Source organism: Hemitrygon akajei, chromosome 2 (assembly GCF_048418815.1).
Source record: "Hemitrygon akajei chromosome 2, sHemAka1.3, whole genome shotgun sequence".
Classification (NCBI taxonomy): domain Eukaryota; kingdom Metazoa; phylum Chordata; class Chondrichthyes; order Myliobatiformes; family Dasyatidae; genus Hemitrygon; species Hemitrygon akajei.
The window spans coordinates 179580771-179600472 of NC_133125.1; the positions used below are offsets into that span (position 1 = coordinate 179580771).

The 19702-nt window shown below is 43.4% G+C and overlaps 1 protein-coding gene across 2 annotated transcripts in view; it reads right to left on the reverse strand.

The window, feature by feature from the left end:
- The window catches only part of LOC140718851 (uncharacterized), a 79180-nt gene extending 60429 nt beyond the window's left edge, over nucleotides 1-18751 (reverse strand). Inside the window, exons 1-2 of one of the 2 annotated variants that reach the window (XM_073033086.1) lie at nucleotides 18666-18751; nucleotides 14735-14960 (exon numbers count right to left, since the gene is read on the reverse strand). In XM_073033086.1, the coding sequence (XP_072889187.1) occupies nucleotides 14735-14801 (67 nt within the window). In that variant the 5' untranslated portion in view covers nucleotides 14802-14960; nucleotides 18666-18751. Of the gene's footprint in view, nucleotides 1-14734; nucleotides 15224-18665 lie in introns of those variants that run through there. The other variant, XM_073033076.1, reaches the window with a different exon arrangement.
- Between the last annotated feature and the right edge of the window lie 951 nt (nucleotides 18752-19702).

The window sequence follows — 19702 nt, forward strand, 5'->3', positions numbered from 1 at the left end:
CAAGTGCCGGCAACATCTTTGTAAGCCTTCTCTGCACTCTTTCAATCTTATTAATATCCTTCCTGTAACTTGGTGATCAAAACTGCACACAATACTCCAAATTCAGCCTCACCAATGCCTTATACAACCTCACCATAACATTCCAACTGTTATATTCAATACAACAACACACACAAGATGCTGGTAGAACACAGCAGGCCAGGCAGCATCTAAAGGGAGAAGCGCTGTCGACTTTTCGGGCCGAGACCCTTCGTCAGGACTAACCGAAAGAAAAGATCGTAAGAGATTTGAAAGTAGTGGGGGGAGGGGGAAATGCGAAATGATAGGAGAAGACCGGAGGGGGTGGGATGAAGCTAAGAGCTGGAAAGGTGATTGGCGAAAGTGATACAGATCTGGAGAAGGGAAAGGATCATGGGACGGGAGGCCTAGGGAGAAAGAAAGGGGGGGGGAAGCACCAGAGGAAGATGGAGATAAATGGAGACATTCTCGGCCCTATAGATGCTGCCTGGCCTGCTGTGTTCTACCAGCATTTTGTGTGTGTTGTTGTTTGAATTTCCAGCATCTGCAGATTTCCTCGTGTTTGCTTTTATACTCAATACTTTGATTTATAAAGGCCAATGTACCAAAAGCTCTCTTTACGACCCTATCTACCTGTGACACCACTTTTAGGGAATTTTGAATCTGTATTGTCAGATCTCTCTGTTCTACTGCACTCCTCAGTGCCCTACCATTTACCTTGTATGTTCTACCTTGGTTTCCTTCCAAAGTGCAGTGACTCACACTTGTCTGTATTAATCTCCATCTGCCATTTTTCAGCCCATTTTTCCAGCTGGTCCAGATCCTTCTGCAAGCTTTGAAAACCTTCCTCACTGTCCACTGCACCTCCAGTCTTTTTATCATCAGCAAATTTGCTGATCCTATTTGCCACATTATCATCCAGATCATTGATATAGATGACAAATAACAATGGACCCAGCACTGATCCCTGTGGCACACCACTAGTCACAGGCCTCCACTCAGAGTAGCAATCCTCCACTACCACTCTCTGGCTTCTCCCACTGAGCCATTGTCTAATCCAATTTACTACCTCACCATGTATACCTAGCAACTGAATCTTCCTAACTAACCTCCGATGCGGGACCTTGTCAAAGGCCTTACTGAAGTCCATGTGGACAACATCCACTGTCTTCCCTTCATCCACTTTCTTGGTAACTTCCTCAAAAAAACTCTAATTGACCCCCGTAAGACAAAGGAGCAGAATTCGGCCATTTGGCCCATCGAGTCTGCTCTGCCATTTTATCATGAGCTGATCCATTCTTCCATTTAGTCTCATTCCCCCGCCTTCTCACCATAACCTTTGATGCCCTGACTACTCAGATACCTATCAATCTCTGCCTTAAATACACCCAATGACTTGACCTCCACTGCCACCCGTGGTAACAAATTCCACAGATTCACCACCCTCTGGCGAAAAAAATGTCTTCACACCTCTGTTCTGAATGGGTGCCCTTCAATCCTTAAGTCATGCCCTCGGGTACTGGACTCCCCCACCATGGAAAACAACTTTGCCACATCCATTCTGTCCATGCCCTTCAACATTCAAAATGTTTCTATGAGGTCCCCCTCATTCTTCTAAACTCCAAGGAGTACAGTCCAAGAGCGGTCAAATGTTCTTCATATGTTAACCCTCTCATTCCCGGAATCATTCTAGTGAATTTTCTCTGAACCCTCTCCAACGTCAGCACATCCTTTCTTAGATAAGGAGCCCAAAACTAATCACAATACTCCAAGTGAGGTCTTACCAGTGCCTTATAGAGCCTCAACATCACATCCCTGCTCCTATACTCTATTCCTCTAGAAATGAATGCCAACATTGCATTCGTCTTCTTCACCACCGACTCAATCTGGAGGGTATCCTGCACGAGGACTCCCAAGTCCCTTTGCATCTCAGAACTTTGAATTCTCTCCCCATTTAAATAATAATCTGTTTGTTTATTTCTTCTACCAAAGTGCATGACCATACACTTTCCAACATTGTATTTCATTTGCCACTTCTTTGCCCATTCCCCCAATCTATCCAAGTCTCTCGTAAGATTTCGGCTTCTCTTTCTCAGATATCACAGTGAACTCAATCATGTTGTGATCACTGCCTCCTAAGAGTTCCTTCACTTCAATCTCTCTAATCACCTCTGGTTCATTAAACAATACCCAATCCATACAGCCAATCCCCTAGTAGGCTCAACAACAAGATATTCTATAAATTCTCTCTCGAGATCCAGTGCCGACCTGATTTTCCCAATCCACTCGCATGTTAAAATCCCCCACAATTGTCATAACACTGCCCTTCTGGCAAGCCTTTTCTATTTCCTGTTGTAATTTGTAGTCCACATCACTGCAGCTGTTAGGAGGCCTGTATATAACTGCCATCAGGATCCGTCTACCCCTGTGATTTCCTAGCTCAACCCATAAAGATTCTGCACCTTCCGATCCTATAGATTTGTTAAATCCAATAGACTAGTTAAATATGACCTACCACGCACAAAGCCATGTTGACTCTCCCTGATAAATCCCTGTCTATCCAAATACTTGTAGATCCTACCTTTTAGTACTCCTTCCAATAATTTACCTACTACCGACATCAAACTTACTGGCCTATAATTTCCCAGATTACTTTTAGAGCCCTTTTTAAACAATGGAAAAACATGGCCTGTCCTCCAATCCTCCGGCACCTCACCTCACCTCACGTAGATACCGACATGTTAAATATATCTGCCAGGGCCCCTACAATTTCAACACTAGTCTCCTTTCAAACAAACTAATTTGGCAGCTGAGTTTCTTCACATAAAGAGACTCCACCTTTACTCACTTCCTCTAGTCAAAAGTGTCATTATGGGTGTAAGCTACTTTGCTCATGGGAGAGAGAGAGGAAAAAGAAACCGTGATCTTAGTTTCAGAAACTCAAACCGTTCTTTATATCCTGGAAATCCAGAGCAACAGATACAAAATACAGTAAGAATCCAGCCAGGCAACAGGCAAGGAATGGAACAAATAGTAAATGTTCCAGGATGAGAACCTTCTTCAGGAGCGGAAAGGAGGTGAGAGAAGCCAAAATAAGATGGTGGTGGGAGCGGAAAGAGCACAAGCGAGAAGGTGATAGGTGAGGGGTGAGATCGGTGGGTGGGGGGAGGCGGAATGGAGTGAGAAGCTGGGAGGTGAAGGGGTTGAAGAAGGAGCCTGATAGGAGAGGAGAGCGAACCACAGAAGGGGAAGGAGGAGAAGCAGCAGAGGGAAGTGATAGGCAGGCGAGGAGAAGAGGAGAAGCAAGACGGAAGCCAGAATGGGGAAGAGAAAGAGGAAGAAAGGTAAGGGGGGAATTACCAGAGGTTAGATAAACTAATGCAGATCTCTTTCAGTTTATTGATTTGAAGGTGGAGTGCGCCAGAGGGTGGTGGGAGACAGATGATACAAAGAGTTAAGAGGGGGCCTGGAGTTGTGAGTGGCAGAAGGGAGAGGGAAGGGAAAATTACCACAAGTCAGAGAAGTAGATGTACGGTGCATGTAGTCAGGTTGGAGACAACCCAGGTGGAATTTGAATGTGTCGCTCCTCCAGCGTGAGTGAGAGTGGCCTCATTGACACAGTAGAGGAAGCTTTGCCTCAGTCCTGCTCAAGCTCACTCCCCAAATTCTCTGGAAGAGTCAGCGACTCTGTATTCATAATGCTTCCTGCAGCTCGTACCAAACTCAGAAACATAACAATTTTGCTGCCATTTTTTCACCAGCTCATTACTTTTACTTATTCCATTCTCAACCCTTTCCTTTCTGGATCTCTCCATCTTCATCCAGTCTCTGATTGTCCAGACAAATCCACATGTTCCCTCACTATATTTCCTCCAAACATGCCTCGCTTTCCCCATTCCCCCTCCATCTCAATGTTGCATTCTCTCCAATGATGAGATGCCCCAGATGCCTCTGAATTGCCTTCTTTCTTCCTGAAGCCTGGAATCCCTCTACCACTTCTCTTTTGTTTCATGCACCCCTCTCTTCTCCTCCTGGAGGAGTTCCCTTGGCCCTCGTCTTCCACCTCCACATGCAAAGCATCATCCTGCCACCTCCATCAATATTTCGCCATGAGAAGTAATATTCCCCTCCCCGTTCAGCGATTCAGCGAGATTGCTCCTTTCACAACTACAAGGCTTGCTCTTCTGTTCCAGAGTATCACTCCCTACCGTGTGACACGTCCCCACGTAATCAGAGGATTTACAACACCCATCCTTTCACCTCTTCCCTTGCCAACCTCCAAGGACCCGAGTGATCTCTCCAGCTGAAGCAGTCAACTCATTTGCGCCTCTTGTATTCACTACCATATATTCTGGAGAGACCACATGCAGATCAGGCATTCGATTTGCAGAATATCAGTCCTCAATCCGCACATACAATTTAGAATGTCCAGCTTCCTGTGTCTTCACTCCCCAGCTCACATCGATTCTGATCTCTCTGTGGTTTCCTGCTCTGCTACCACAAAGCCCAAGGTAAGCTCAAGGAATGACACCTCATCTGTCATCTGGTCTGCTGGACTCAACCTGCTCTTTCTTTTGGCTTGTGTCATGACTGTCTATATTTTCCAGCCAACCCCCGCTTTCTTTTTCCTATCATTTCTATACTGCCTCACAGCATTGCACAGATGAACAAGTTTAACCACAACATTACAGAAACTCCCTTTGCCCCACTACAACCACCCCTCCAACACTTTCTGCCACCTCCGCCTAATTCTTTCTCCCCTTCTCAGTCCTGAACTAACAGACCAAATCTGAAACCAAATCTGAATTTCTCTTTCCGGATTTGAGTGTTTTCAGCATTTACTGATGTAATTTAGATTACGGCTAAAAACTTTAGCCAGTTTTTTCTTTTAAGCCAAAGAATAAAGGTAACTCTGCAGATGGTGATGATCTAAATAAAGGCAATCTCACATATTCATGTAAACCTTTTCCAAACTGACTCCAAAGATAACAAATCCTTTCTTAAATGAGTAGAACAAAGTGCTGCATAGTATTTCAGATGTGGTCTCATGCAGTAGCAGCAAAACTTCCTACACTTATATTCCAACTATCTTGAAGCATAAGTCACCATTACATTAGCTTTCCCTACTACCTTTCTCTATTTAAATAACAATCCAACTCATCGTTCTTCCTGCCACTGCTCTCTGATGCACACCATGTTCAATTTATGAACTTTTTGCCCACTCACAGATTCTGTCAGTGTTTCTATTTAAATCAATTGTCCTGGCCCCTATCTTTTATTTTACTTGCATAATTTTGCCTGTTGTTGAAATCAACTGCAGTTTCTCTGCAGCCACTCATTACAGTTGTCAACTTACAGATGACCTTTTCACCATTGCTTTCTGGTAATCCACCCCCAGGTGAATATATTATTTCCAACAGCACAAGCTCTTATCTTGCATGGCACTTTCTTCTGTGGCATGGTTATCTCTATCGACTGACTTATTCTTCTTCAAGGAATTATCATGCACTCTCTACACTTCTTGCAGCCTCAGTAAAGCAGCCAGCATAATCAAAAATTCCCACCCACCCCTGACCTTCTATCTTCTCTCCACAGGCAGAAGCTACAAAAGTCTGAAAGCATAGAACACCAGGCTTGAGGATAGCTTCTAACCCACCATTTCAAGATCATGAACATTGATTCCTTTAACTTCCTGTAATTTTCCCCTCTCTCCCTCCCATTCCCACTCTGGCTCCTCTCTTTTGGAATTTCTTTAGCCAGAGAACGGTGGATCTGTAGAATTCTTTGCCACAGGCAGCCGCAGAGGCCAAGTCTTTATGTATATTTAAGGCAGAGGTTGATAGATTCTTAATTGGTTAGTGCATGAAGGGATATAGGGAGGGGGCAGCAGATTGATGTTGAGAGGAAAATTGGATCAGCCATAATGAAATGGTGGAGCAGACTTGATGGGCCAAATGGTCTAATCCTGTTCATATATCTTATGGTGTTACCTCTTCTCTTCTCCTCAAGTGCCTATCACCTCCCCTTTCTCCCGTGGCCCACTCTCCTCTCCCATCAGGTTCCTCTTCTTTGGCCCTTTACATTTTCCACCTATCACCTCCCAGCATTATCCTCCTCCACCCACCTGGCTTCACCTATCAGCTTCTAGTTTCTAATCCTTCCCTCCCCTACTTTCTCATTCTGGCTTCTTCCCCCTTCTCTTCCAATCCTGACGAAAGGTCTCAACCCGAAACGTTGACTGTTTATTCCTTTCCGTGGGTGTTGTCTAACTCACTGAGCTCCCCCAGCATTTTGTATGAGTAACAATAAAATGGAATCTTGACCTCACAATCCACCTCATATAATCTTGCACCTTATTGTCTACCTGGGCCACAGTTACACTTCACGCTGCATTTGTACAGTCTTGGTGCATGATGTAAAGTATTGAACTATTTGAACAGTATGCAGGACAATATTTTCACTGTACTTCAGTACACATGGCAATGATAAACCAATTCCAAGTTATTACCCCTTCATGATGCTATGCTGACTTTTTTGACCAGATTATGATTTCACAATTACTTCTTCAATAATTGATTTGATATTTTTCAAATAATGAATCTTAAGTTAAATTAGTGAAGGGCCTAGACAGAGTGATGTGGAGGGGATGCTTTCAATAGTAGGAGAGTCTAGGACCAGAAGGCACAGCCTTTGAATCTAGTTAATCAATTAATTATTGAGATATCCCACGGAATATGCTCTTCTGGTTCTTTGGGCCATGGTGCCCAACAATCCCCCAGCTTAATTCCTGACTAATCATGGGACAATATACAATGACCAATTAAACTACCAACTGGTATGTTTTTGCATTTTGGGAGGAAACCCCACACAGTCACAGGGAGAATGTACACAGTCCTTACAGGCGGCAACAGGGAATGACTCCGGGTCAATGGTACTGTAAAGCGTTGTGCTAAACACTACAATACCATGCTGCCCCAAAGCTTAATTCCATCTAATTGAGAAACATCCATTTAGAACAGAAACGAGGACCTCTTCTTTAGGCAGATTGTGATGAATCTGTGAAATTCATTGGCACAGTTGGCTGTGGAGGCCAAGTCAGTGGATATATTTAAAGTGGAGGTTGATATGTTCGTAAGGGCATCAAATTTTATGAGAAAGCGGCAGTGACCAGTGTGCATAAAAATCTTATGCTGCGCAATTTTCTGCCCAGTGGCCTGGCAGAGAAGACTCGATGGGCCGAATGGCCTACTTCTGCTCCTTTGTCTTGTGATCTTGGGATATTTCAGTGAAAGCTGCTCGAAAGAAGAAAGATTCCCTCCAACAAACAGATCCTGAAATTGTTTAATGCCTAATCTGTCCCATTCTCTAAAAATTCTCTTTAGAAATGAGATGAGGAGAATTTCTTCAGCTGGACGGTGATGAATCTGTGGAATTCATTGCCACGGAGGGCTGTGGAGGCCAGGCCATTGGGTATGTTTAAGGCAGAGATTAATAGGATCTTGATGGATAAGGGAATTAAGGTTTTCAGGGAGCAGGTAAATAAATAGCGTTAAAACAGCCATCCTGATGGGTTCCCTGTGGAATTCTATAAATCATTCTCCTCACTTCTTTCTCCTCAGTTACTTTCAGTATTATCTGACTCGTTTAACTACGGCAAATTGCCACCCTCTTTCAATGAGGCATCTATTATTCTTCTTTTAAAAAAGGGCAAAGACCCAACAGAGTGTTCCTCGTACAGGCCGATCTCTCTGCTCAATGTTAATGTAAAGATCTTAGCTAAAGTGTTGGCTCATAGATTAGAAACCGTTATGCCCTCCATTATCTCTGATGACCAAACAGGCTTTATTAAAAACCGTCTCCCTTTTTTTAACATTCGGCGTCTATTTAATATTTTATATTCAGTCCCAACTGGGACTCCTGAATGTGTTATCTCCCTTGATGCGGAGAAAGCATTTGATTGTATAGAGTGGAACTACCTTTTTGCAGTCTTAGAAAAATTTGACCTCGGCCAAAGTTTCATCTCTTGGATCCAATTGCTGTACCTGTGTCCTACTGCTTCTGTTCTAACTAACTTTCAGAAATCCCAAGTATTCAATCTCAAACGTGGCACCCATCAGGGATGCCCCTTAAGTCCCTTTCTCTTTGATTTGGCTATAGAACCTCTGGCGATAGCATTTCGAAAATGTCCTGAACTGACCGGGATTTGGAGAGGGGGTGTTGAGCATAAAATCTCTCTCTATGCTGATGACCTACTACTCTTTCTCTCATATCTGTCTACATCCTTACCTCTAATGTTTTCACTTCTTGACCAGTTTAGCCAGATCTCTGGCTATAAACTCAACTTACATAAGAGTGAACTTTTCCCAATTAATAAAGAAGCACAAGAACTAATATTTCGTGATCTCCCTTTTAAAGTAGTCCATAATCAATTTACTTATCTTGGAATTACAGTCACAAGGAAGTTTAAAGATCTCTTTCATGAAAACTTTGTCAATCTTTCATATGCTACAAAACAGAGTCTGGTACAATGGTCACCTCTATCTATGTCCTTGGTAGGTCATATCAATGTTGTCAAAATGTATGTTCTCCCCAAATTCTTATACTTATTTCAATCTATCCCAATTTTTATTCCTAAATCTTTTTTTGATTCCTTAGACTCTATTATTTTGTCATATCTGTGGCAGAATAAGCGCTCTAGAATTAATAAAATCCACCTCCAAAAATCTAAAAAGGAGGGTGGCATGGCTTTACCTAACTTTCGCTTATATTACTGGGCAGCTAATATACGTTGTGCTGCCTTCTGGTCTTTCTTTCACAGTCAACCTGAGTGCCCTAACTGGGTGGCAATGGAGTTGAGCTCCACTAAAGAATTATCTATATCTGCACTTCTTGGCTCTGCACTCCCTAGCAGTCTGCCCAGATCAATAGCTAATCCTCTGGTTAGACACACTTTGCGTATATGGGCTCAGTTCAGGAAATGCTATGGTTTCCAGGGGTTTTCCGTTTCTAGCCCTGTCGCACATAATCACCTTTTTTTACCTACCACGTTCGATTCAGCATTCCATGTTTGGTACAGGAAGGGCATTAGACATTTTGAAGATCTCTTCATTGATAACCGCTTCGCTTCTTTTCAACAGCTCTCTGTTAAGTTCAACCTGCCTAATGCTCACTTTTTCAGATATCTCCAAATCCGACACTTTACTGCTCCTTTAATTCCTAACTTTCCTGAAATGCCTGCGAAAAATGCTATGGACCTATTTCTCTCCATTAATCCACTAGGTAAAGGTTTAATTTCAATTATCCAAGATAAACTAGCAGCCTTACGATGGGCCCCTGTGGATAAAATTAAAATGGCCTGGGAGCAGGATTTAAATATCTCCTTATCCAAGGAGAGCTGGGACTCAGTTCTCAAATCGGTTAACTCAACCTCTCTTTGTGCTCGCCATTGTCTCTTACAGTTTAAGATTGTTCATAGAGCCCATATGTCTAAATCTAAACTATCTCGATTCTACCCTGGCATTAGTCCGCTCTGTGATAAATGCAAGAGGGGCGTGGCCTCTCTCATCCATATGTACTGGCTCTGTCCTAGCTTGGAGAAATTCTGGAAAGATGTCTTCACTACACTATCGGGTATTCTGAATCAGCACCTAGAACCTAACCCCTTAATTGCTCTGTTCGGTCTTTGGGGCGAGACAGATTTATGTCTGGGTCTGACCAAATGCCGAATACTATCCTTTGCCTCTCTCCTGGCGAGACGCTTGATCCTCCTTAGATGGAGAGATGTTGCCCCGCCCACTCATGCGCAATGGCTTAACGACATTATGGCCTGCTTGGACCTCGAAAAAATTCATTATTCAGTTCTCAATTCGGATTTAAAGTTCCATAAGATCTGGGGGCCTTTTATCGAGTACTTTCATAACCTTCCTCTTGACGAGGGTTTTTTTTTTCTTTTCGGTCCCTTGCTTTCAGCTCCCTTTTTTTTTCTGGTAGTAGGCATTATTATCCTCTGTTGCTAAGTGTATTCACAGTCTGGGAGTTTGACTGTCCGGACTTATACTCTCTATATTGTGTGGTGGTTGGTCTGGAATTGTTGTTTTTTTTTCTTGTGTTGTGGGGCTTGGGGAGGACACTAAGCTCACTTGTCTTTAATTTAGGTGCTTTTTTGTTAAATTCTCTTCCTCTGTAGCATATTGTTATTGTATGCTTAACCTTGCTCTGTATTAATGCTCCTCATTGGGATTTGGGGTTTTTAATTTTGTAAAATGTTTTGAAAAACTAATTAAAAAAAACAGCCATGATTGAATGGCAGAACAGATCAGATGAGCTGAATGGCTGAATTCAGCCCTCGGTCTTATGAATCAGCAATTTGCAGAGGAGTAGCAATAGGCAAAAATGAAGAGAAAATTCCATAGCAAAATTAGTAATGTAATTATTGTTAATAAGAGATCAAAAATTTCCATTACATAGCATTTGTAATGTAGGTACTTTACAGGATATTAGTTGGAAGAAACAGAAGTGAGAAGTTAGAACAGCAATTGGAAAAAAACTAGAAATAAAAGTAGGAATATTTGTAAAAAGTGCACCTGAATTGCATTAAATTTACAGTCAGGAGTTGGCCCATTTGATGTAGGCTGGTATCATATGAGCATACTGATGTCCAAGAATACACTTATATCTTTTTCTCCCTCAAATATTCATCCAACTTTACTCTAAAGAACTTCCACTCTGTTTGCCCCAAGTACTTCCTGTGTATACCCCAAATTATTGTGCCGATCAATCCAGGCTTGGAACTCCTATGTTCCTTATAGGTGATTGGCTTATGCTTATGGGCCTTGACTTTGGATTCCATTGTGGCTCAAGTATTTCCACCACTTTCTCACCAAACCCTTGTGTACTTCTGATAATCTCTAGTAAATCATGAATCTACGACAAAAGGGAAGTGATTTCCCCTGAAACCCCTTTTCCTCCATCAGTATCAATTTTAAATTGTATGGAAAGCACACAGCACGGTTCAATGAGACTTTGACCTAGCTTCTCCAAGCTTACATACATTTCTTTTGCAATGTGAACAAAGTATTTTATAGCTGAAATTTAAAGGCAAATACATATCAGGCAAAGCCCTCCCCACCATTGAGTACATTCACATGAGCATCCATCATCAAAAATAGGTCCCATCCAGACCATTCTCTCTTCTAGATCCTACCATCAGGCAGGAGGTTCAGGAGCCTTAAGTCCCACCCCACCAGGTTCAGGGACAATTTTTACCCACCGACCATCAGACTCCTGAACCACTATGGATACCTTCACTCACCATTACTCTGAACTGATTCTACAAGCTACAGACTCATTTGCAAGGACACTTTACAACTCGTATTGTCAGTATTATTTTCAATTGCAAAATTTGACTTTCACATTGTGTATTTGTCAGTCTTTGTCCATTTTTGCGTAGTTTTTGCATGTCTAACTTCTCTGTAAATGCCTGCATGAAAACAAATCACAAGGTAGTACATGATAACATATGCCTACTTTGAAAATATATTTTTTTTAATTATAGGAGGAGGTGCTAATCTTAGAGAATGTCCATGACTTTACATCATCCCTTTTGTTAGGTAATTGTTATTTAAACTTTAAAGTTGTGACAGAATTACACCAGCCTGCTTCGATCTTCGCAGTTTAACCACATTGTATTAAAATACTTTCTGTTCTATTTGTTTTATTTCATAGAGTCACAGAAACATAAAGCACAGAAACAGACCCTTCAGCCCATCTAGTCGATGCCAATCATTTAATCTGCCCTGTCTCATCAACCTGCACTGGGACTACAGCCCTCCATATCCCTAACATTTGTAACCTATACAAATTTCTCTTAAATGTTGAAATTATATTTGCATGCTTCACTGGCAGCTCGTAAAACACTCTCACAACCCTCTGAGTGAAGATGTTTCCCCTCATGTTCCCCTTAAACTTTACACTTTTCACCCTTAACCCATGACCTCTAGTTATATTCTAACCCAACCTTCATGAAAAAAACTTTCAATCTTCTACATTCCAAGGAATAAATTCCTAAGCTACTCAATCTTTACTTATAACTCAAATCCCCCAAACTCGGCAACATCTTTGTAAATTTTCTCAGTACTCTTTCACCCTTATTTATATCTTTTCTGTATGTAGATGACCAAAACTGAATACTCCAAATTAGGCCGTAGCAATGTCTTATTCCAATTTCCTGTAATTATTGTGCATCATTTATATTTAATTTATGTTTTATTTTTTATGAATACTGCTTCTATCCTTATATGTGCCCATGATCCAATTGTAAGTAAATTTGCATATGACAATAAACTCTACTTTGATTAATAAACTCCTGGCACTTAAGAGACATTTGGACATGGCAAATGATTGTGTAGGGCTGGTGGGGCAGTGATCATATGCAGGCAGAAGAGGTCACACAATAGATTCTGCAAATGCTAGAAATCTTGAATGACAATGTACAAAATGCCAGAGGGAATCAGCAGTTCAGACAGCATCCATGGAGAGGAACAAACATAACATGTTGGGATGGGACTCTTCATCAGATGGGATCAATTGAATCAGACATTATGTTCTCACACAAGACTCTGTTCCTCTGCTGTTCTGCTACAAAGTCATTGAATCATAGAAGTCTACAGCACAGAAACTAGTTCATGCTGAACTATTAAACTGCCTAGTCCCATTGACCTGCACCTGGACCATACTCATTCTCCCATCCATATACCTTCCCATTGACCTGCACCTGGACCATACCCCTCCATACTTCTCCCATCCATATACCTTCCCATTGACCTGCACCTGGACCATACTCCTTCCCCCATCCATATACCTATCCAAATTTCTCCAAAATGCTGAAATTGAACCTGGATCCACCACTTCCTCCAGCAGCTCATTCATACTTTCACCACCCAATCTGGATTTCATGGTTTGAGGGTGAAAGGTGACTTTCACTCAAAGATCTCCCTCAGGTTCCCCTTAAAAATATCACCTTTCACCCTTAACCCATGAACTCCAGTTTTAGCCTCACCCAACTTCAGTGGAAAAAGCCTGCTTGCATTAACCCTATCTATACCCCTCATAATTTTGTATTATCAATTTCATTATGTGCTGTGTTGTATAACATGTGTGATCATAGTCTCTGACCGTGATTGTTCTTGGAAATTTTTTTCTGCAGAAGCAGTTCATCATTGTCTCCTTTTGGCCAGTGTCTTTACAAGATGGGTGACCCCAACCAATATCAATACTCTTCAGAGATTGTCAGCCTGGCGTCAGTGGTCGCATAACCAGGACTTGTGATATGCATTAGCTGGTCATACGACCAGCCCATGGCTTCACCTGACCCTGGTAGTGGGGCTAAGCAGGTGCTACACCTTACCCAAGGGTGGCCTGTAGGCTAGCAGAGTGAAGGATCACCTACACCTCCATTGGCAGAGGTACACCTACACCTCCATCCCGCCACCCTATCGAAAAACTTCTCCTCTGCTCCAGGGAATGAAGTTCTAATCCATTCACCCTTTCACTATAACTCAGGTCAGGTCCTTGCAATATTCTTGTAAATTTTCACTGCACTCTTTCAATCTTATTGACGCCTTTCCTGTTGGTAGGTGACCAGAAATGAACATAATACTCAGAATCAAGTTTATTATCACTGGCACGTGTTGTGAAATTTGTTAACTTAGCAGCAGCAGTTCAATGCAATATGTAATATAGGAAAAAACAAAATCAAATAATTATAATAAATAGGTAAATCAATTATAGTATATGTATATTGAAAAAATTAAAAATCATACAAAAGACCAAAATAATATGTTTAAAAAGTGAAGCCTCAAACTAAGCTTCAAAGAGTTTCTTCAAATGTATGTATTTAAATTTCGCTCATATCATTTAAGGTTTTATATTTCATTCTCGCATCCTTAATTAAACTGTAAATATCTGTATATATTTTGTTCAAATTTGCATGAACAATTAAATTCACTTCCAGTTTCCTTCTATTAAATCTTACATTCTGTACAGTTTGATTTGAATTTCTTCCTATCTCCCCCATTTTTCCAGGTTCCTGAACACGTTTGACTTTTTTTGAGTGTTTTATATTACAAAACTCTACCATTTTACCCATCAATAGCTTCGCTCAGTTTGCCATGTTTCATCAGACTTGCCCCAGTAAAGGATTTACACTCAATTCACCCTTAACACTTATCATCATGCCCCAGGTTCCATTTCTGCTTTTCGACCTGGTCTCAGTGGAAAAAGTTCAAAGCGTCGGCGGGAAAATACGGATTAAAAATTACCCCATGACAAAGGTGGCGTGAGAAATCCGAATTTACGCCATGCACGGACATAGGAATAAAATGCGTGCATATAGCAGATAAAGTGCCCATAGCAGCTGGACCACATGAAACCCGGCAAGCGGTGAACGAGTCTGTCCGAGTGCCGCCCGAAGCAGGTGAATGAAAGGTCAGCAAAGAAGTCGATGGGAGAGAACAGTTACAATGGGGCCGTAGCAAGGGGCATCTAGCTAAAAGTCATTCAAGCGGGTAATTTCAAATCCCGTCCCGCTGTTGGATAGGGAAACACGAACTGTGAGAAAAGGGCAGTTTCCACCGACCCCACTGCAGCGCGCTTGGAGATCAGCTCTCACAACTTTCACAAACGGCGAGATTTGTTCTAAAACTCCTCTGCAGCTTACCTGCTGAAACAACGAGCTCAAGGCGCAGGAATAAAACGGCGATAGCGTAGAAACTGTATTCGGACATTACGGAAACGACAGCTGCTTTGCAAGCTCCTTGACGTTCCGGCAGCGCTGAAGCCTCGCAGTAACACGGTGCGGTTTTTCAGTCTGACTTGTCCAAGATTTCGCTCGGATTTGCCGACTATATACCAGTTTAATTACACGAAGTATCCAATGATCGTGACTGAAATGAGATGACCATTAGTCTTTAAATGCTGGTAACTATTAATATTCCTCATGGGATCGTGATAATACACCAATTAGCGGCATTTAATGCACTCGCTTATATTTTTTGCAGTTATACGTCGATTACACAATCACAAATTTGAAACTCAAGCACAAAATATAAGTAATTATATATTATCTCTGCTGAATCAGGTTCTGTTTGTCTTTGCAAGGAGGGAATAGGCAGGAGAAACCCTTCTGGAGAAGGGACCAGCGGCTGTGTAGAAGCCGGTGAACGGGAAGGAAGTGACTAGACAGAGAGATGGTAGACGAGAGGCAGAAAGCTCCAGTTTTCTATACACATGTTCTCCCGCCCTCTGTGTCAGCGCCACACCCTCCCCTACCTTTGACTTCAACCATTCTCTCCACTCCCGCTCGAGCCTCCAATTCTTACAGAACACAGAACAGGCCCTTCGGCCCACAATGCTGTGGCATACTAATTAAGCTAGTTTGATGCCGAACTAAAGCTAATCTTTTCTGTCCGCTCAATGCGTGGAATGGGTTGCCGGCAGTGGCAGTGGAGGCGGAAACGATAGCGTCTTTTAAGAGATTCCTGGATGACTACATGGAGGGCTATGGTTAAAGCCTAGGTAGCTCTAAGGTAGGGACATGTTCGGCACAGCATTGTGGGCCGAAGGGCCTGTATTATGCTGTATGTTTTTTTTTATGTTTCTAATGCCCATATGTGCTCGTTCTTTGCACGTTCAGGAGCCTGACAGTTTGGAAAACCCTCGCCTGCTCATTTCAGGCTTCCAACAGTGTAAAGAAAAATCCCCCCCCCCCCCCCCCCCCCAGCACACACTTGCTAAATGCGTGACCTTTTTACCCTGAGGAAGATATTCTGGCTGAGTATCAATGCCTCTCATAATCTTGTATGAGCCAAAGATACTGGCCGTGTGCGTCTACCCGGGCTGCCCTCAGCACCCGACGCCCCGGAGAAGACAACCCACGTTTGTCAACCGTGTTAGACTGTTTGAGGTAACTTATTTTTTAATCTTTCTTAATTCTCTTCTAATATTTCTATATCTGTGACACTGTAGTTTCCTTTGGGATCAATAAAGTATCTTATCCTGATTATATATTGATAAAGTATCACTGCCTGGTTCGGAAATGGCACCATCTCGGATCGCAAGACCCTGCAGTGGATAGTGAGGTCAGCTGAGAAGATCATCGGGGTCTCTCTTCCCGCCATCACGGACATTTACACTACACGCTGCATCTGCAAAGGAAACAGTATTATGAAGGACCCCATGCACCCCTCATACAAACTCTTCTCCCTCCTGCCGTCTGGGAAAAGGATCCGAAGCATTTGGGCTCTCACGACCAGACTATGTAGCAATTTCTTCCCCCAAGTTATCAGACTCCTCAATACCTGATGAAGGGTCTCAGCCCGAAACATCAACCATACTCTTTTCCATAGATGCTGCCTGGCCTGCCAAGTTCCTCCAGCATTCTGTGTGTAATCTTTTTATTCCCAAGCTGCCTCCTACCAACCAGCCAATACTCTAACCATGTGAGTAACTTCCTTGTAATACCATAGGCTCTTAAATTGGTCAGCAGCCTCATTTGTGGCACCTTGTCAAAGGCATTCTGAAAATCCAAATATACAGCATCCACTGCATCCTGTGAGGTGATGTTACAGCTATATAAGACCTTGGTCAGACCTCACTTGGAGTACTGTGTTCAGTTCTGGTTGCCTAACTACAAGAAGAATGTGGATACTATAGAGAGAGTGCAGAGGAGATTTACAAGGATGTTACCTGTTTTGGAGGGTGTCCCTTATGAGAATATGTTGAGTGAACTTGGCCTTTTCTCCGGGAAAGGGGTCAGAAGTTCTTTCAGGTCAATGCCTTTGACCACAGGGCCATCAGGCAGTGGTCAGCACGTAAGGTCCTGCAGGCACTGCAGGAGAAGGATGTGATGGACACAGTGGGGTGGTTCCCTGAGCAGACCGTTCAGTTCAGCTGGCAAAATGCCTCATCACCAGACCTCACCAACAGGCACCAAGACCTCGCCTGGCTGGCGGTGAGAGGGGCCCTCCCAGTCCGATCCCTCCTGTACGCCCGGAACGTCGTCTCCACACCCCTCTGCCCCACGGGAGGACTGCAGTGAGGAGGAGTCGGTGACCCACCTCTTTGCACACTGTGGGTTCGCGGAGAAGGTGTGGAGGAGGATGGAAGGGACAGTGTCGAGGTTCAACCCCAGCAGCTGCGTAACAGAGGACTTTCTGATCTACGGGCTGTTCCCGGGGACGCACACCGAGACCAACATCTGGTGCTGCTGGCAGATCATCAACTCGGTGAAAGACGCTCTTTGGTCAGCCCGAAACTTGGTGGTCTACCAGCACACGGAGATGTCCGTGAGGGAATGCTGCCGACTGGCACATTCTCGGCTGCAGGAGTATGTGCTGAGGGACGCACTCAAACTCGGTGCAGCCACCGCAAGGGTCCAGTGGGGAAGGACCACAGTCTAGGGTTCTTCTCCCGTGGGAGTTGAGGGGTGGGGGGTTGGGGGTATACCCCCTGAATGTAAATATGAAAGAACAGAGTGCCACGTGGGTGGCAAAATTTTGAATTTTGAAAATGTTAAAACGGTAATGGTAATAACTGTAAAGAATTGAAAATCATTGAATGGTTGTTGTATATAATTTTATTTTTGAATAAAGTATATTTTGTTTAATAAAAAAAAACTTGGCCTTTTCTCCTTGGAGCAACGGAGGATGAGAGGTGACCAGATAGAGGTGTGTACGATGATGAGGAGCATTGATCATGTGGATAGCCAGAGGCTTTTTCCCAGGGTTCAAATGGCTAGAAAAAAAGGGCACTGTTTTAAGGTGCTTGGAAATAGATACCAAGCGGATGTCAGGTGTAAGTTTTTCACACAGAGAATGGTGGGTGTGTCGAATACTCTGCTGGTGGCAGTGATGGAAATGGATACAATAGGATCTTTTAAGAGCCTCTTAGATAGGTACATGGAACTTAGGAAAATAGAGGGCTATGTGAGAGGGAAATTCTAAGCAGTTTCTGGAGTCGGTTACATGGTTGGTACAGCATTGTGGGCCGAAGGGCCTGAAATGTGCTGTAGATTTTTATGTTCTATGTACCGATTTGATGCCACCTTTTTACCAGCAGAGTCCCTCCACCCCCTCTGCGTAACTTCTATCTCTCTGATACAAAATGTATCCTTGGACATTTAGCTCCCAACTACAATCATCCTTCAGCCACAATTCAGTGATGGCCACAACATCATACCTGGCGATCTGTAAAAGTGCAGCAAGGTCATCCACCTCATTTCTATACTCCGCGCATTGAGATGCAACACTTTTGAGGACTGTACTCGTTACCCTTTTTGCTTCTACATCCCTAATGCACTGATACTCACGCTGCTGGTAGCAATTTTGTCCTACATCTGCCTGCCTTCCTGACAGCCTAACTGCACGCTATCTTTTCTATCCTGGGGTCCTTCACGCCGATTCCCATCCCGCTCGGTTTAAACCCTCCCCTTAGGTTCAGGTGCAACCCGTCCCTTTGGCATAAGTCATGCCTCCCCCAGAATAGATCCTAATGATCCCAGTACCCGAAGCCCGCACACCGCCCCCCCCCCCCACCCCGCATCAGAAAGGAAAAAAAAGGAAAATTTAATAAAATTTACTCGGATAACTTACTCAGAACCAAGGCCTCCTCCGAGCCGAAGCCTCCTTTGAACCAAAGCCTGACGCTCCCACTCTCACAACCGTAATGACACCAAACCCCTATGAAGTTATTTTAAACGAGCGCGCCGACCTGTGGTAAACCCCGCCGTGCGCTGGCTCTGACCGCCCGCGAAGTAAAGAGTGTGTGTGAGTGTGTGTGTGTGAGTGTGCTCGTGGCCGGGGGGAGGGGGGATCATTGTGAGAGAGGGAGGAGTATCTGAGGTCCTGGGGATGTAAGTCCCTCAGGACCAGCCTTCGGTGATGCGGAAGACTTTGATGAGATAGCGGTTCAGTAATGGTGAGGAAAATCTGAATGTGCAACTCAGCGCCGAACTAGGAGACCCATCAGGGATCCCCACCACTCATTCAGAAACAAGTTTTGACCCTCAACCATCAGACACTTGAATCAAATCAGAGTGAGTGGGAGGAAGGATGATTGGGAAGCTTTTAAAATCCAGCAAAAGGCAACTGAAAAGCTATATGAAGGGAAAAGATGAAATATGAGGGTAGACTAGCCAATAATATAAAGCAGGATACCAAAAGCTTTTTCAGTTATATAAGGAGTAAAAGGGAGATGAGAGTTGATATTGGTCCACTGGAAAGTGATGCCGATGAAGTAGTAATGGAGACTGTTACGAATGTGCCACAACTCTGAGGGGCCGAAGGGTACAAAGTAGCCCCCTCCTTCTTGAGAATTGCAAGATCCTATTAATTTGGGTCTGGGACCCAGGAAATGAGAGAGAATCCACAAGGTTTTGGAATGTGTCCTGGCCTCAGCGGAAACAAAGCCAGTGATAACGGCTATTGTCTCTTGGAGACGGAATTGTGTATTGAGTACTGTACTATTCATTGAAGCCCTCAGGGAATGACCAGAGTGGGCTGGTTGAGGGATTGCATCATCCCAACCTGATTGACATCTGAGACCCCGTGAGTAAGGATAAAAGAGGGTCTGGGGAACAACCCCTTTAGACGCACCTGGAGAAACGATAGAAATCCCGTGACAGCGTTTA